Source organism: Lepisosteus platostomus, chromosome 8, assembly GCF_059453375.1.
Source record: "Lepisosteus platostomus isolate fLepPlt1 chromosome 8, fLepPlt1.hap1, whole genome shotgun sequence".
NCBI lineage: Eukaryota > Metazoa > Chordata > Actinopteri > Semionotiformes > Lepisosteidae > Lepisosteus > Lepisosteus platostomus.
The window spans coordinates 323,964-337,549 of NC_142618.1; the positions used below are offsets into that span (position 1 = coordinate 323,964).

General features: G+C 38.7%; 1 protein-coding gene across 2 annotated transcripts in view; it reads right to left on the reverse strand.

The window, feature by feature from the left end:
* Positions 1 to 13,586, reverse strand: part of osbpl1a (oxysterol binding protein-like 1A) — a 53,491-nt gene that overhangs the window by 15,385 nt on the left and 24,520 nt on the right. For both annotated transcript variants that reach the window (XM_088641972.1, XM_088641971.1), the window contains exons 16-18: positions 11,915 to 12,077; positions 7,007 to 7,172; positions 1,317 to 1,392 (exon numbers count right to left, since the gene is read on the reverse strand). In XM_088641972.1, the coding sequence (XP_088498098.1) occupies positions 1,317 to 1,392; positions 7,007 to 7,172; positions 11,915 to 12,077 (405 nt within the window). The remainder of the gene's footprint in view (positions 1 to 1,316; positions 1,393 to 7,006; positions 7,173 to 11,914; positions 12,078 to 13,586) is intronic.

A 13,586-nucleotide genomic window follows, 5' to 3' on the forward strand; every position in this document is an offset into this window, starting at 1 on the left:
TGGCCTGAAAAGTGACCTACCTACCACAACAAAACCTGACAAGGAAGACTGAAGTAAAATCTGTATGTTTGCGAGTTCTACGTTTGCGATTTGGCAAAGGCCATTCTAAGGTGTTTTACAACATCCTTGATAATTCTATTAGCGCGAGAGCTCATTCCCGACTTTGGACCTGGAGTCTGGAACATCTGCATCTTCAAGTTTCATACTCCTTTAAACCTGCTCTAATAACAGAATTACTCTTAACATTGTTTCCAGCTCCTAAATATGTTGAATGCTGCCTTTTCTTTTTTCAGCATTTGTAAAATATTATGCTTTTCACATCTCCAGTTTATAAGTAAGAAAAAAAGCTTGTTGTGGTTACAGTCAGGCAACTTGTTTCAGCTAAAGAATCAATTAAGTACGGAGTTTGGCTGGAATGAACACCAGTAGGTGTTGGCGTCCCCCAACCAGGGCTGGGAACAACTGCAACAGAGAACTGCCCTTGAGCATGGTAAGAAAATAAAGCATGAGATTTCTTTGATATGCATGAATAAAATCTGTATAGTTTTATAAATGAGAGGCAGCATGGTTACAGAAATGGGCAATGTGGAAAGCATGTGATATTTTGTTCCAGAGTCGCCTGTGATCCCCCTGCTCCCTGAAAGCCACCCTTTTCTTTCTAGAATGGCTGTTTGAAACATTTTTACTCCCACCTCTTCAGCTAGAATTCAAACAAAATAAAACAATTTAATCTTAATTCGGATGACCGACAGGCAGCTTAAACTGTGCTGAAACACAGTCCCCTCGATCACTGATTACCAGAGCGCTGCTCCTCCAGGCAGGGTCAGGCGCGGACCAAGGCCGGACTGAGAGCCCCTCCTCCCGGAGGGAAGGCATGTTCAATGCAGGGCCACAGAGCACGGGTCAATTACGAGCAGCTAGTCAGATCTGCCCAGCACATCCTTGGAAGGCGGGAGGAAACTGGAGCACCCACAGAAAACCAACGCGACCGTGGGGAACAAGCCCACTCCCCACAGATATATGAAGAAAGAACTGAGCCCTAAGGCAGCACCCACTAGCCAACCTGCCAACATGTGCAATATTAGTTATTACTTCTGAGAGAAATTCCTGCTGTTGAAGTAATCAACCGCAGAACCTCAAGCTCATTCTTCATACAGGCAAACCTTCACATATGGCGCAATTCAGAAATTAAAGACAGAGAAAGAAGAGATTTCTTTAACTTTAAGACTATGTTAGGAATCATTTTTAGAATCATGTCATTATAAACAAAGCAGGTGCCACTGCGGTTAAGATGAGGGAAAAAAGGATCAGCGTACCATTCCGATGCACTTTCTCAGGATACTCCAGATACTGAAGTCGTTCCGTGAGAACATGGGGGCAGGTAAACTTGTTCTAAAAAAGAAACATACAAGAATTATGATGCGCCATCTCTGGGCTTTATTTCAAATCCGATAATGTGCAGAGTAAGTGCTGATACTTCAGACCAGGTCACTGCAGGATACAGCAAAGTGCTGCTTTTACTCCAATACAAACGCAGTGTAGTCTTGATGCATCATTTGAATAGCCCTGAAAACAAAAAACGTATTAAAAAAACAAACTGGTTGCTTTCTATATTGAAACACATTTTAAAATAAAAAGACACAGACTGCACTTTTTTCTCTGGACAGGTCTCTTAAGATATTACACATCACGAAACTGGTGGCACATTTGGTCCCATTTTTATTTTTTTTTGTCCGTTTCAACTTCAGGACAATTCAGTTCACCCCGTTTAAGTACAATTTCATACAACACTCCACCAACACACTGCATTATTGGCTATCATGCATCCCTGTATATGCAGTGGTTTGTAGACTTTCTGTAGTGTCAGGTTCAAAATGGAAATCTTTCACGTTTCTAAAATAAAAGTTTCAATCTTGCAAAAAATAGCAACAATAATTTGGATTATTTCTAACAAATATCAGATAGGCTAAACTATATAAACTGGCATGTCTGTATTCGATGCTCGCTCTGCTAAACTTGGCAATGTAACCTTTTATACATGTTTTCAGTCACTCAGCACAATCGCTCCAAATCTATTTTTATCATCTTTAAGTATGTGATATTTACGATGGATACAAGATTGACTGGTGTAAACGTTGCAGTATGAATCACAAAATGAAGTGTCATTTTACAAAAGTATCCAGTGTGATTCTCTGTTCAACACAGACATCTGTAAAGAAGAAAATAATAAAATAATTTTAGGGCTAGTTCACTGAAATGCTGTTTGGGACATATTTAATGCTTCTTAAATTCCTAACCACAGGCTAATTAATGTAGGTATTCCTTACAGGCTATTGGACACTGTGTAAGAGATTCTGTGCGGGAACTGTCCCAGCACCTCTCTGGAAACATACTTCCATGCATGTTTTGGTGGTGCACAGAGGTCATTTTTGGGTTCACCTGATATGCATTCTGTCCAGAATGAATTGAAGAAACATACCACTGGATCTTGCTGTGGGACTAGGTAATGAGGTAATTTCAACTAAAGCATTGTCGACAGAATGTTTGGCTCACCGGTTTTAGTGCGGCAAAAAAGTCAAAAGCACACAGCTCCTCATAGCTTGCCGATACGGCAATGGCTGTCGTACCTCAGGAACATAGAGAGCTTTGCATTGGAAGGAGAAACAACGCTAGCGATGGCCCACTGGAGATCTGGAGGGCAGCTACAACTAGAAGAAATGAGACTGATGGGGGTCCGATTATTGTGCAAAGGGAGGGAAATAATTAAACTTCTTATCTTTTTGTTTATCTTGTTACTGTCCTGTCCTGTGTTGTTTGTTGACACTAAAATAAAATGTGATCTAAAAGAAGCACCTACAGTAAAATTAATAAAAGAGGTAGGGCCCACGGTAATTCCAGAAGCACTGAGCTCAACCTTTGTTAAAACAGACTCTAAATTGAAGGTCACAAATCTGCCATTTAAAATGACAAATGACTGTACTTACCCAGCTCAGGACAAGTTGCGGTCTGAGACTGGGTTTTATGAAAGATTTCAACATGCCTTTAAGTCTGTTAAAATGCAAGACTAGGCTTTCTAATTAAATATTGAAGGAAAGTATTTTCTAATGGAAGAGGGCTTGCTCCTATTCTACTCACATTCTCCCACTTAATGGTTTTCCCTCCATCAACTCATTACAGTGTTTCACTACAGACAGTAAACTCTAAAATAATAACTGCAATTGTTTGGTCCCAGAAATAGTAAACCACTCTTTGGGTCTTGGCTTTGTGTTCAGATAGAAGCTACGAAAAGTAAAAGGCTTGCGAATCTAGTCTTTACTTTTGAAAATAACTAAATTTAAGACCATTGAATGGACCAGATTAATGGTCTAATTGCAAACAGGAAAACACCAATTTCCTCAAGGCCTTAAATCAACTGCTATATTATTCATTTCCATTCTTGGTCTGTGTCTGCTGAAAGCTTTGCACAAGGCACAAGATGAAATCCTATACTGGCAAAATACATCAATCATTTGAACTAGAAATTGTCTTACAATTGCTCCCATGGAGAAAGACCTCTATACTACACTAGACTCCTCCAAAGCCTTTGATTTTATGCATGAACAGTAGATACGGGCCTGCTTGATTGTGCTTGTACAATCTCCTTTACAGCTTGTTAGCTGAAAACAGCAGCAGGGACAGGTGTTTACTTTTGGCTCATTTCTGCAGGCACAGCAGAGCTACTGCTTATTCAAACAAATCCAGCAGCTGGATAGCAGTTACCGGTGTTACTCATGTTTGTGGCAATTCTTTACTTTCCTATCAAGCAAGAACTAATGGTGGTGTTAGCTGTTAGGCAAACCAGCTGCCAAATTTTCTAAGAATTTTGACCAACTTGCACATGTGAAATATTAACCACATTGTATACTAATAGAATAACAAATTTAAGAATGAAATGAAAGTGAGAGCATTAAAATTTTACCTCACAATGCTATTCAACAATCCAAAATAATGTCTACTGTACTGTATATGCTTTTGTCCTTACATTTTCCTGTCGCTGATATGACTTGGGAAAATAAAACCGTTATACTGAAGAGTGTGAGATGTAAAATTTGTGTTTGACTTTCAAAATGTTTTTCTCTGTATTTAAGGCGGAAAAAGCTCAGTGAAGTGTTTATGGAGGTGCTCCTAATCTGGAAGGGGTTAGGTATTTCAGTACACACTAAGCTCACCTTGACACAACAGATAATAAAAGATACTGTAACTCTTGTATCTAACTGTAGCAGCCTACAGTAGCTAGACATCTATTAATGTCTAATAAACCTAAAACATAAGAACATTAGTCAAGTAATGTTTGTTAAAAATATTCAAAGCATTTTAATTTAAAACATCCCTGAACATCTGTGCATGGAAAACAAATGTAGATGAGGAACCTTTGTAATACATTCATGATTACTAGGGAATGTTAATTTACATACTGATACAGTTACTCAGATGTATAATGAATGGAAGCACAAAACATTTTTATAGAATAAAACATCTTTCAAGTGTTACTAAAACTGTGTCCTTGAGCAATCAATTTACTATAGTTAACAAAAGCTAAAGTTAAATATATGTCGATGACACTACAAGCCAGAAGATGCAGTCTTGGACTATGGTGTCACTGTGTCTCTATGACGGAGAAGAAAATATGAGGAATGAGAATTATTCAAAATTTGAAGCAAAGAAAAACTAAGCCGTTGGTTATATAAATGAGGCATCAATCAGAATGATACTGTAACACTGAAGATTCTTAAACACTATGGTTAGGTTCAAGGCCAATAGTTCATGCTTTTGCCATATACAGTACATTGTAAGCTCTAGCTAGTTCTTCATTCATTTCGAACAACAAGAGTGTTTTTCTATTCAAGGCAACCACAGAAGAGCCCTGTCTTTCTAATCCATTTGTTATCCTTACTCTACACATTTAGGGGATATTTTCCAACTGTAGTGGGTGTGGCTTTGCAAGCATTAACTAGGGCTGGTAAGCTTGCATTTTGCCATGGAAAGACAGCAATTCACATTGTAGCATTTTACGTGAGTCACAATACTAAATGCTAGGAGGTATTGAAATCTGAGTGCCGAGGCACTGCCAGCAGGAAAAGAGAATTCTCTGGCCGGACCATCGCGTGTCCTCTAAAAAGACGCAAAATGTGGTTATAAACTGGTTAAAAATCCTTATTTTTAATAGGTGCTAAACAGAGTCCAGGATAAACCCACATCATGATGATAACTTAGATAATATTACTATGATTATGAATGCAAAAGGTGGCCAGAATATTAATGCATTCATAACTCCTCCGTGGGTTACATGTCTTTAATTCCTGATGTGTAAGGAGATATTTAAAAAGCTCAGCGCCCAGCCTGAGAAGCAACAGTGAAGCACGAACTAGAGTGCTCAAGGGAAAGCTGTGTGGAAGTGCATTTACAACACACAGCAGGAAGCACTGCTTTACTAAGAGGGCAGTAGGAGCATGGTACAAGGTGTCAAGCATTATTGTTGAAGCAGATACCCTGGTGTCCCTTACAAACTTACTGTAGATGCTTGGATAAATTACTGAAAAGACAGCTAGATGGACCAACCTGTTTCTTTTCATTCAAAACTGATCTTAGATTCTTGAGATGCAGCACTGAAGATGGAGGTTTTAAGCTATTACATGTACTCAGTGTTTCACAGATTTACTGTGACTTTCCTGTTTCTTTCCAAGAACTACCAACTCTGTAAGTTCCCAGTTATTTCTAAAGATCAGGAAATGCCACCAACTGCTTGCGATTCCTCAAAAGAAGCTAATTTCAGAAGCTTCCTCCCCTGAGCTCCTCCTTTATGAAGCTCTATTCAAATTACCAGGAAAGTGTCCTCTGTCATTTCATGCCACACACATGTCAGTTGTGTAACCACCTTATAGCTGGGGTGCATCATGGTCTCTAGTTCATTCCCTTGCTTTTAAAATGTGCACAAGACTCACGGGGGCTTCAACAAGATAGACAATCAATAGGAATCAATCAATCAATTTATTTTAAACCACTTTTAAACCCTGCGTTCCCGAACCCGGCCTAGAGGAGACCTGGAGCAGTCCAGCAGGTTTGCATTCCAGGACATCTTAATATGACTGAATGAACTGTTAGCTAAGTGAGAACAGTCACACAGATTTTCCCAGCTGTTGATTTCATGAGTCCTATAAAACCTGAAGATATCGTTACAAATTATAAAAGGTTTAAAGCTGTGAGCATCAGCATGCATTTTGGCGAAAAGCAAACAAAAAATAAAAAACTTGCCCTAAATAGTAAACACTACTTGCCCTACACAGAATGCACATTTACCATCAGTCATCACAAGGTCTCTCTGAAGTACCAGAATTACTGCATTACACTGCAAGCTTATTAATGATTTATGTGTCCTACATACGGTTTGTTCTCTCTCTTTTTTTTTGCAGGGCCTGCTATCTTCAACCTCACACAAGCAGTTACTCTAAATAACTTATAGACCACCTGACATTTTCACAAACAAAAAAAAAGAATGACCACAACTAACATAGCAAAGAAATGATCAGAAAAATCTGAATTGCTGTACTGTAGCTTAAAAGGATTTCCACGTGGACGATGGAAACAGTACAGTAAACTGTTTCCAAGGACACTGATGCTGGAGAGCGATATCTATTACACTTCATTAAATTACGGTACCAGGCTTTTCTATTGCTCAAGTGTCGTATTTAACTTTTCAAAACCTGCAGAGACTCTTAAACTTCATATATCTGAAATAAAAACACAACCTCCACACTTGTAGCAAAGCTAATTTGTAGTAGTGTATTATTTGCACAAAACCAAGAAAATACAAGCTCTTAAAAATGCTGTGGAGTCCAGAGAATCTCATGTTTTTTTCCCAAGTGGTCATAATATAGATCTAAAAAAAAAAACTTTTAATTACAGGTCAGTTTAAGCTTCCACGAGCAGAAAGCTCCACGTCTGGAGATGTTAACACCTGTTGCTTTACCTGTGTTTCTTGATCCCATTGGACTGGGGCCCCTGGTTGTCAGGGCTGTTTTCCTCAGACATGCTGACCGGACTGCTGCAGTTACTGCTGAACTGGATGGTCTCTTCGTCGAAGGAATAGCTCGCTACAGTTTCAAATCCACTCAAAGAGCACTCCGAGTCTGAATCTGCATTAGAGGAGCAGAAGGAAACATGTTAATGGAGAGACTCTGCTGGCTGTTAAATCACCCATTCAACAACTGACACCTTCCACGCTGTGGAGGACTTGGAAACCTGAGCAGGGTATATTGTTCCATTTGTAGGCTGTGCCTGGTAACATCCTTGAACAATATTTGCCCATCCACTGAGACTGCACACTTTCAAAAACAACGGTGAATGATTTATCAAGATGAGAACAAAACGAATACAAAGTTAGAAATCCATTACCAAAAGATGATTAAGGTGCAGAATCTCTTATTTCAAATGAAACACAGATGTCTCCAGATGAAGAGTTTTGAGATAATAGGATAAAGCATGTATCCTGAAACCACAATGAACTTGGGTAGTGAAAGGCAAAAATGTTAAGATGTCTAGTGTTCACCAATGCCTTAGACACTACAATCCAAAAGGTCAAAAATGGATGGCCACTTCATAACTATACTTGTATATATACTATACCTGATCCCAAATTGTTTTACAAGGGAAACAATACATCAATATATACCACTGAAAAAAAGTTATAAATCCCCTAAATATATTTACTATGTTTTGACTATTCCCTCTACATACAAAAACAAACCATTTGATGCACAGGATTTACATAGCAGTTACACTGTTTTATTGAAAGAAACCTGCCATAGGGAACTCCAGTGACACAATCGCTATGCAAACAGGACACATTTTAAAGTGAATGTGCTCGTTAGGCAGTGGGTGTAGAAAAGGGATCCAGACGTACTGTCAAACTAAAACAAATTATTTCAAGGTAGATTTCACAAGTCAATTTCACATCAAGTCTAGGTTGATGAAAAACATAAGGACCATAAAGTTTTGAAATTGTTGTAGAGACACCGGATTCTGTTAATTTATCACTGTGTTTTTTGTTTGAATAAAAGAAACATGAATACAAATTGCAATTCGCAATTTTCAAAAATTTTCTGCATTAGGGCTTTGGACTCTGAGGGCGATGTTACTAATCGATGTAGAAAAAAAGACACAGGGAATTTTTGCAGCTGAACCAGCAGATCACAGACAAATACTGTAGCCCTTTGTTACTTGTGAAAGTTGATGAGAAACATCATTTCTAAAGAATAATAAAGGGAGTGAAAGTCACATTTTTTTTAAATTGAAAAAATACTGCATCAAAGAGCACAAAATAATGAGCACTGCCTCTACAGCCAAACTGATGCAGACAGAAAACAAATAGCAACACATTTCAGAAACATCTTTATCTCTGCTGAATCCTGTATATAATCACACTAGTTGTTGTGGTCAATTAACATCTTGTTCATAATAATGAAGTTTAGGGACAATAAGAAGACAGCTAGTTAGTTCACAGGCCCGTACAATAATCCAGCTGTGTGGAGGGGGTGAGGGGTTACCATCTGGCCTAAGCTTTTTTCTGCAGGAATCCCTGGTACTGTATTCTTTTTATGTAATTTTGTTTGCTGTGAGAGAGAAGCTACAATTGTGCAAATTCAGCACATTTTGGCAAAATAGTTACAAAGCCTTTTAATGGTACTGTGATGTCATTAACCTTTTCATAACCCAAATTTCAAACCTTTAGCAGGTCGATACTGCAGCCTCTTCTAAAGCCACTTATTAAACAATCATCCCTTTACTCTAGCATTATCATTAATACTAAATACTAAAGGATATGATGTAATCACAAGCGTATTTTAGTCAATAGTATCATACTTACTGTGGCAATAAACGATCACCAGGAACATGTATATTATGCGTCAACAAAAAGGTTTTGCTTTGTTTAAGCAAAAAAAACACTGAAATCAGAAAAGAGGCACAGAACTCCAGGTTAGGAGCCCTAGAGCTCAAATAAAACTCCAGGCACTACCCATGAGCTAAGCAAATGTGCTCTTCTATTGTTTTTTTTAGCTTCAATGCTGGCGTTTCTGCCCAGTATGTTTGGGGAATTATGGTTACATACTGGTGGTGGAAAGGCGATAGCAAAGGCAGTGGAGCAGTAATTATCCAGGACCCTGTCCCAGACAGCAGTGACACAATGATCCAGGTAAAGCTAAACATTTGCCTTTCTAGATCTCAGAAATATGATTTTTTTAAATCTATAAATAGCTTTATCAGATTCTAAGATACATCTTAACATTGGTCTTTCTTGAAAGATGCGTCAGTGTCAATTTTCTCTAGAATCAGGAAAAAGCCAATGACAATAATGAGGATGTGTTTCCCAAAAGTAATTTACTACTTAACAACTGAAGCTACAGTGTCTTACAATGTGACCCTAGTCATGTTACTTATCTGAAAGAGAGTATGTCCTGTATGAAGGTCATTGAGGCCCAGTAACTTGCACAGTGGTACACCTGAGGAAAGACTTGGTAAACTCCATACAAATTAATAGGGAGGTTAGACTAAGGTAAATAATTGATGATACTGCTGCAGATCAGATGGGCAGAGTGAGTTTAAAGGGGATTTTTTTCTGAAATGCATTAACTGTCCTATGTTGAATAAATACATCCTTTCCTAAGTTTAGGCTTTGTTTAAGTCCTCTATATGATGACTGTAATAACCAGTCAGGACCTTATAATACTTTAATTAAAAAAGCAGTCCCTTCTACCTTTTCCTAATAGCAATCATCTCAATTTAATAATGGGCAGATTTAGAAAATGCACTGCTTGAAATGAATAGAGGCCTCTTCTCTTATTATGCACCTTTAAATTCATATTATGGCTTGCATATACAGTATGTATGGGTTTTATGTATTCCTAATGTTAAAAAATGTATTTCCTTAATTAAAAATAAATAATAATAATAATAAAAATTGCTTACACTTATATAGCGCTTTTCTGGACACTCCACTCAAAGCGCTTTACAGGTAATGGGGACTCCCCTCCACCACCACCAATGTGCAGCATCCACCTGGATGATGCGACGGCAGCCATAGTGCGCCAGAACGCTCACCACACATCAGCTATCAGTGGGGAGGAGAGCAGAGTAATGTAGCCAATTCATAGAGGGGGATTATTAGAAGGCCATGATCAGTAAGGGACAATTGGAAATTTGGCCAGGACACCGGGGTTACACCCCTACTCTTTTCGAGAAGCGCCCTGGGATTTTTAATGACCACAGAGAGTCAGGACCTCGGTTTTACGTCTCATCCGAAGGACGGCGCCTGTTTTACAGTATAGTGTCCCCGTCACTATACTGGGGCATTAGGACCCACATGGACCGCAGGGTGAGCGCCCCCCACTGGCCCCATTAACACCTCTTCCAGCAGCAACCTTAGTTTTTCCCAGGAGGTCTCCCATCCAGGTACTGACCAGGCTCACACCTGCTTAGCTTCAGTGGGTTGCCAGTTGTGAGTTGCAGGGTGATATGACTGCTGGCTAAATAATTGCTATACTAGTTATAATACTACAACCATAGCACCGAGACAGTACCATCTTAAAGGCTTAGACTCCAGAGTCTTAAAAGATTAACAATATAACAACCCCTTCTTAGTCACCTCACCTGCCCTTACAGTGGAATCATTATGCAAACTGATGGCCTGTTTTATTACTTTACATGTAACAACTGTATATAAGGTAATGCAATTGATTTTACCTAAAGATGACAATGGTTCAAAGCAACTCTTGATCTAAGGTTAAAAAAGAATCAAAGAAAAAAAGATCAAAGAACCTGAACAGTTATTCAGTTCAGTGCTTTCTGGGATTTCCTCCTGAAAGTAGGCTAATTGATTCTTGCTCATCAGGGCAGATTTCATATGTTCAGCTGAAATTCAGAGACAAATAAAAACTGATGTCCCTTTAATTTAAAAATTGTTTCTAATATTTACAGAAATACTATAACTAGTGACTGGGATGGACTGATATTCAACTAAAATATTAAAACCCATTTTTGAACACATTTTGCCTTTCAGTCTTTTTAGCCAGTTTTACCATGCTGTAAATTCATAGACCATTTTAAAAATCTTCAGAATACTGTTATCAGTTTTAACTACCAAAATACAAACATATGTTTGGGAAGTTTAGTTTAAAAACAAAATGGCTGTAACCTAATCCTCAGTCCCCTGATAGGGATGTCCTTTCACATAGACTACAGTAGATGCAGGCTTGTGTGTTCAAAGCAGTCTCAGTCAATGGAGTACTTCTCTTCCTGGTACTGTTAGAGGCAAAGTAACGTTACCCAAATGCACTGAATGAGTTTCCATGTGACCCTGGATTACTTCTCAAATTACACCAGAGCTACAAACAACAAGGAAACTATAAACATAGCAGCTGTTGATAATCATAAAGACTAGTCCGAATTTTAATATTAGCATTTTATTACCATTACTAGGTTGGCCATAACTAATTTTCCTTTTGTCATCGAACAGTGCAAGAATGGAACATTAGCATATAACTGTAAACTGTTCAGAAAATATCTTTAGAACCCAAAGTCTGCTCTACAGGATCAAATCCTCTTCTAACATTGTAGTTTCTAAGAACTGTTATATAATCACATTTTCTAGATAGCAAACATTTCTGGGGTCTTGACCAATTGAGAATTTATAGTAGACAAAGATGGATTACCATGATGGTATAAAAACAAACTAATTTTTAAGAACACAAGACAGATGAGGGGAGGCCTGTACAGTAGGTCTATTTTAATTGCTAGCACATTAATTAAGGATCTGAGGATCCCAGAGGTTTCTTGAAAGGTTGCAGGATACAGGGCTGTGTGAAGATGAACAGTCTCTCACCAGAAACAGCGTCGTAGAACTCATCCTCACTGAGTGCCGTCCGTGGAGGAGATCCCTTAGCGACAGACTGCTCTAGCTCGTGGTGCTCAGTGGCCAGAGTCTGCAGGGCTTCTGAAAGAATCTTGGTCTTCTCTTGCTCCTGCTCCAACCTCAAGTTCTGCACCTACAACAAATCACAGAGGCGGTTAACTGCATGTTAACCTGACGGTATCCTGCTAGTTCACAAATACCATCGTTCATTGTTTCAATTAATCAAATGAAAGCAAAAGTCCATACATCTGTTAAGGACATAAAAAAATCTCACTTAAACAGTTTTCATTCATAGCTATACTGCATGCATATATTCAAGGTCAGAACCTCATTTTATTATTTTCATCACAGGATATTTCCTATACATCAAGGTCAATATGTTGTACAACAGACTATAGTCTAATGAATTAAAGTGTGCAAACATCATTTGTGTTGCCATCATGACCAACTTTCATTTTAAAAGAATGTATTTTTGCTACATTAATTGTAAGAGTGGTAAGAACGTGGGAGAGTTCTGGGACATCCCAGTATTTATATTTCTGACAGTGCGGAGGTGGTCTGCTTGAGCCGGCATGTGCAGACTCATGGCCTCCAAGGAGGCAGATCATTGTTCCAACAGGCTCTCGGCTCAGGTTTCTCCCGCCTGGAACACAACCACCTGTCTGAAAGAGCAGCCCAGTCCTGCGATCGGCCTAACCGCAGGATTGGATATCAGGGTGGGCAACATGAGCTCTGCTGTTCTTCCTGTGACATATCATCTTTCAGAAAAGCACGTACCCATTGTCTGATGCTGCTCCTCGAAATGTCCACAAAACCAAAAAAGACATCTAGAATGTGCTGCTCCCCAATGGTTTCAAACTGTTACTTCCCACCTTATCGTTATACGTTTCTACAACTTGAGTTCTGCGAAAGACGTTTTAGAGGTAAATAGACTTTAATATACTGTAATAACTTTGGCTATCACAGCAGTGGTTTAAAGAACGTAAGTACAGTTACAAATGAGAAGCAGCCATTCAGCTCATGCAGAACATTAATAAACCTGAATTTACTCTTATAAGCAGTTAGGTTAGTAGATATAGTTATTGTTTTTAAAAAACAAAAATGCAATTCTGTTGTATCTTAATTATTCTTTCCTGCAGAATCACAGAATTAAAAAAAACTTTTTTTCCACAGGAGTATTAATTTTATTAAACTAACAGTAGCAGAGCACTTACTGTACATTAAATTTGAAAGAAATCCTTATGGATTCACACTAAAATTAATTTGAAACTGTATTGGGACGTTCTGCTACGGCATTATAATAAGGACTTCTGATGTTAATATATAACCTTTTGCAATATCTTATTAATTAAATTAAAAGATTAATTATGGGTACATTAATTATGAAATACATTCGACATACTGTACTGTACTTAAAGTAAGATTTTTTGCCCTTCACTGTGCTCTCTGACACTTGACTTCCGGACTGCCCAGGCCTGGTGGCAGGTACTGTAGTCTTCACTGGTCACCGGCCTGTGAACATCCATCCATTTCCGAACTGGCTCTTCCATGTCCAGGTCACAGGGGATCCAGAGCCTCTCTCGGCCAGAATGGGCACAAAGCAGGAGGCACCCTGGACAAGTTGCCAGACCGCAGACCACAA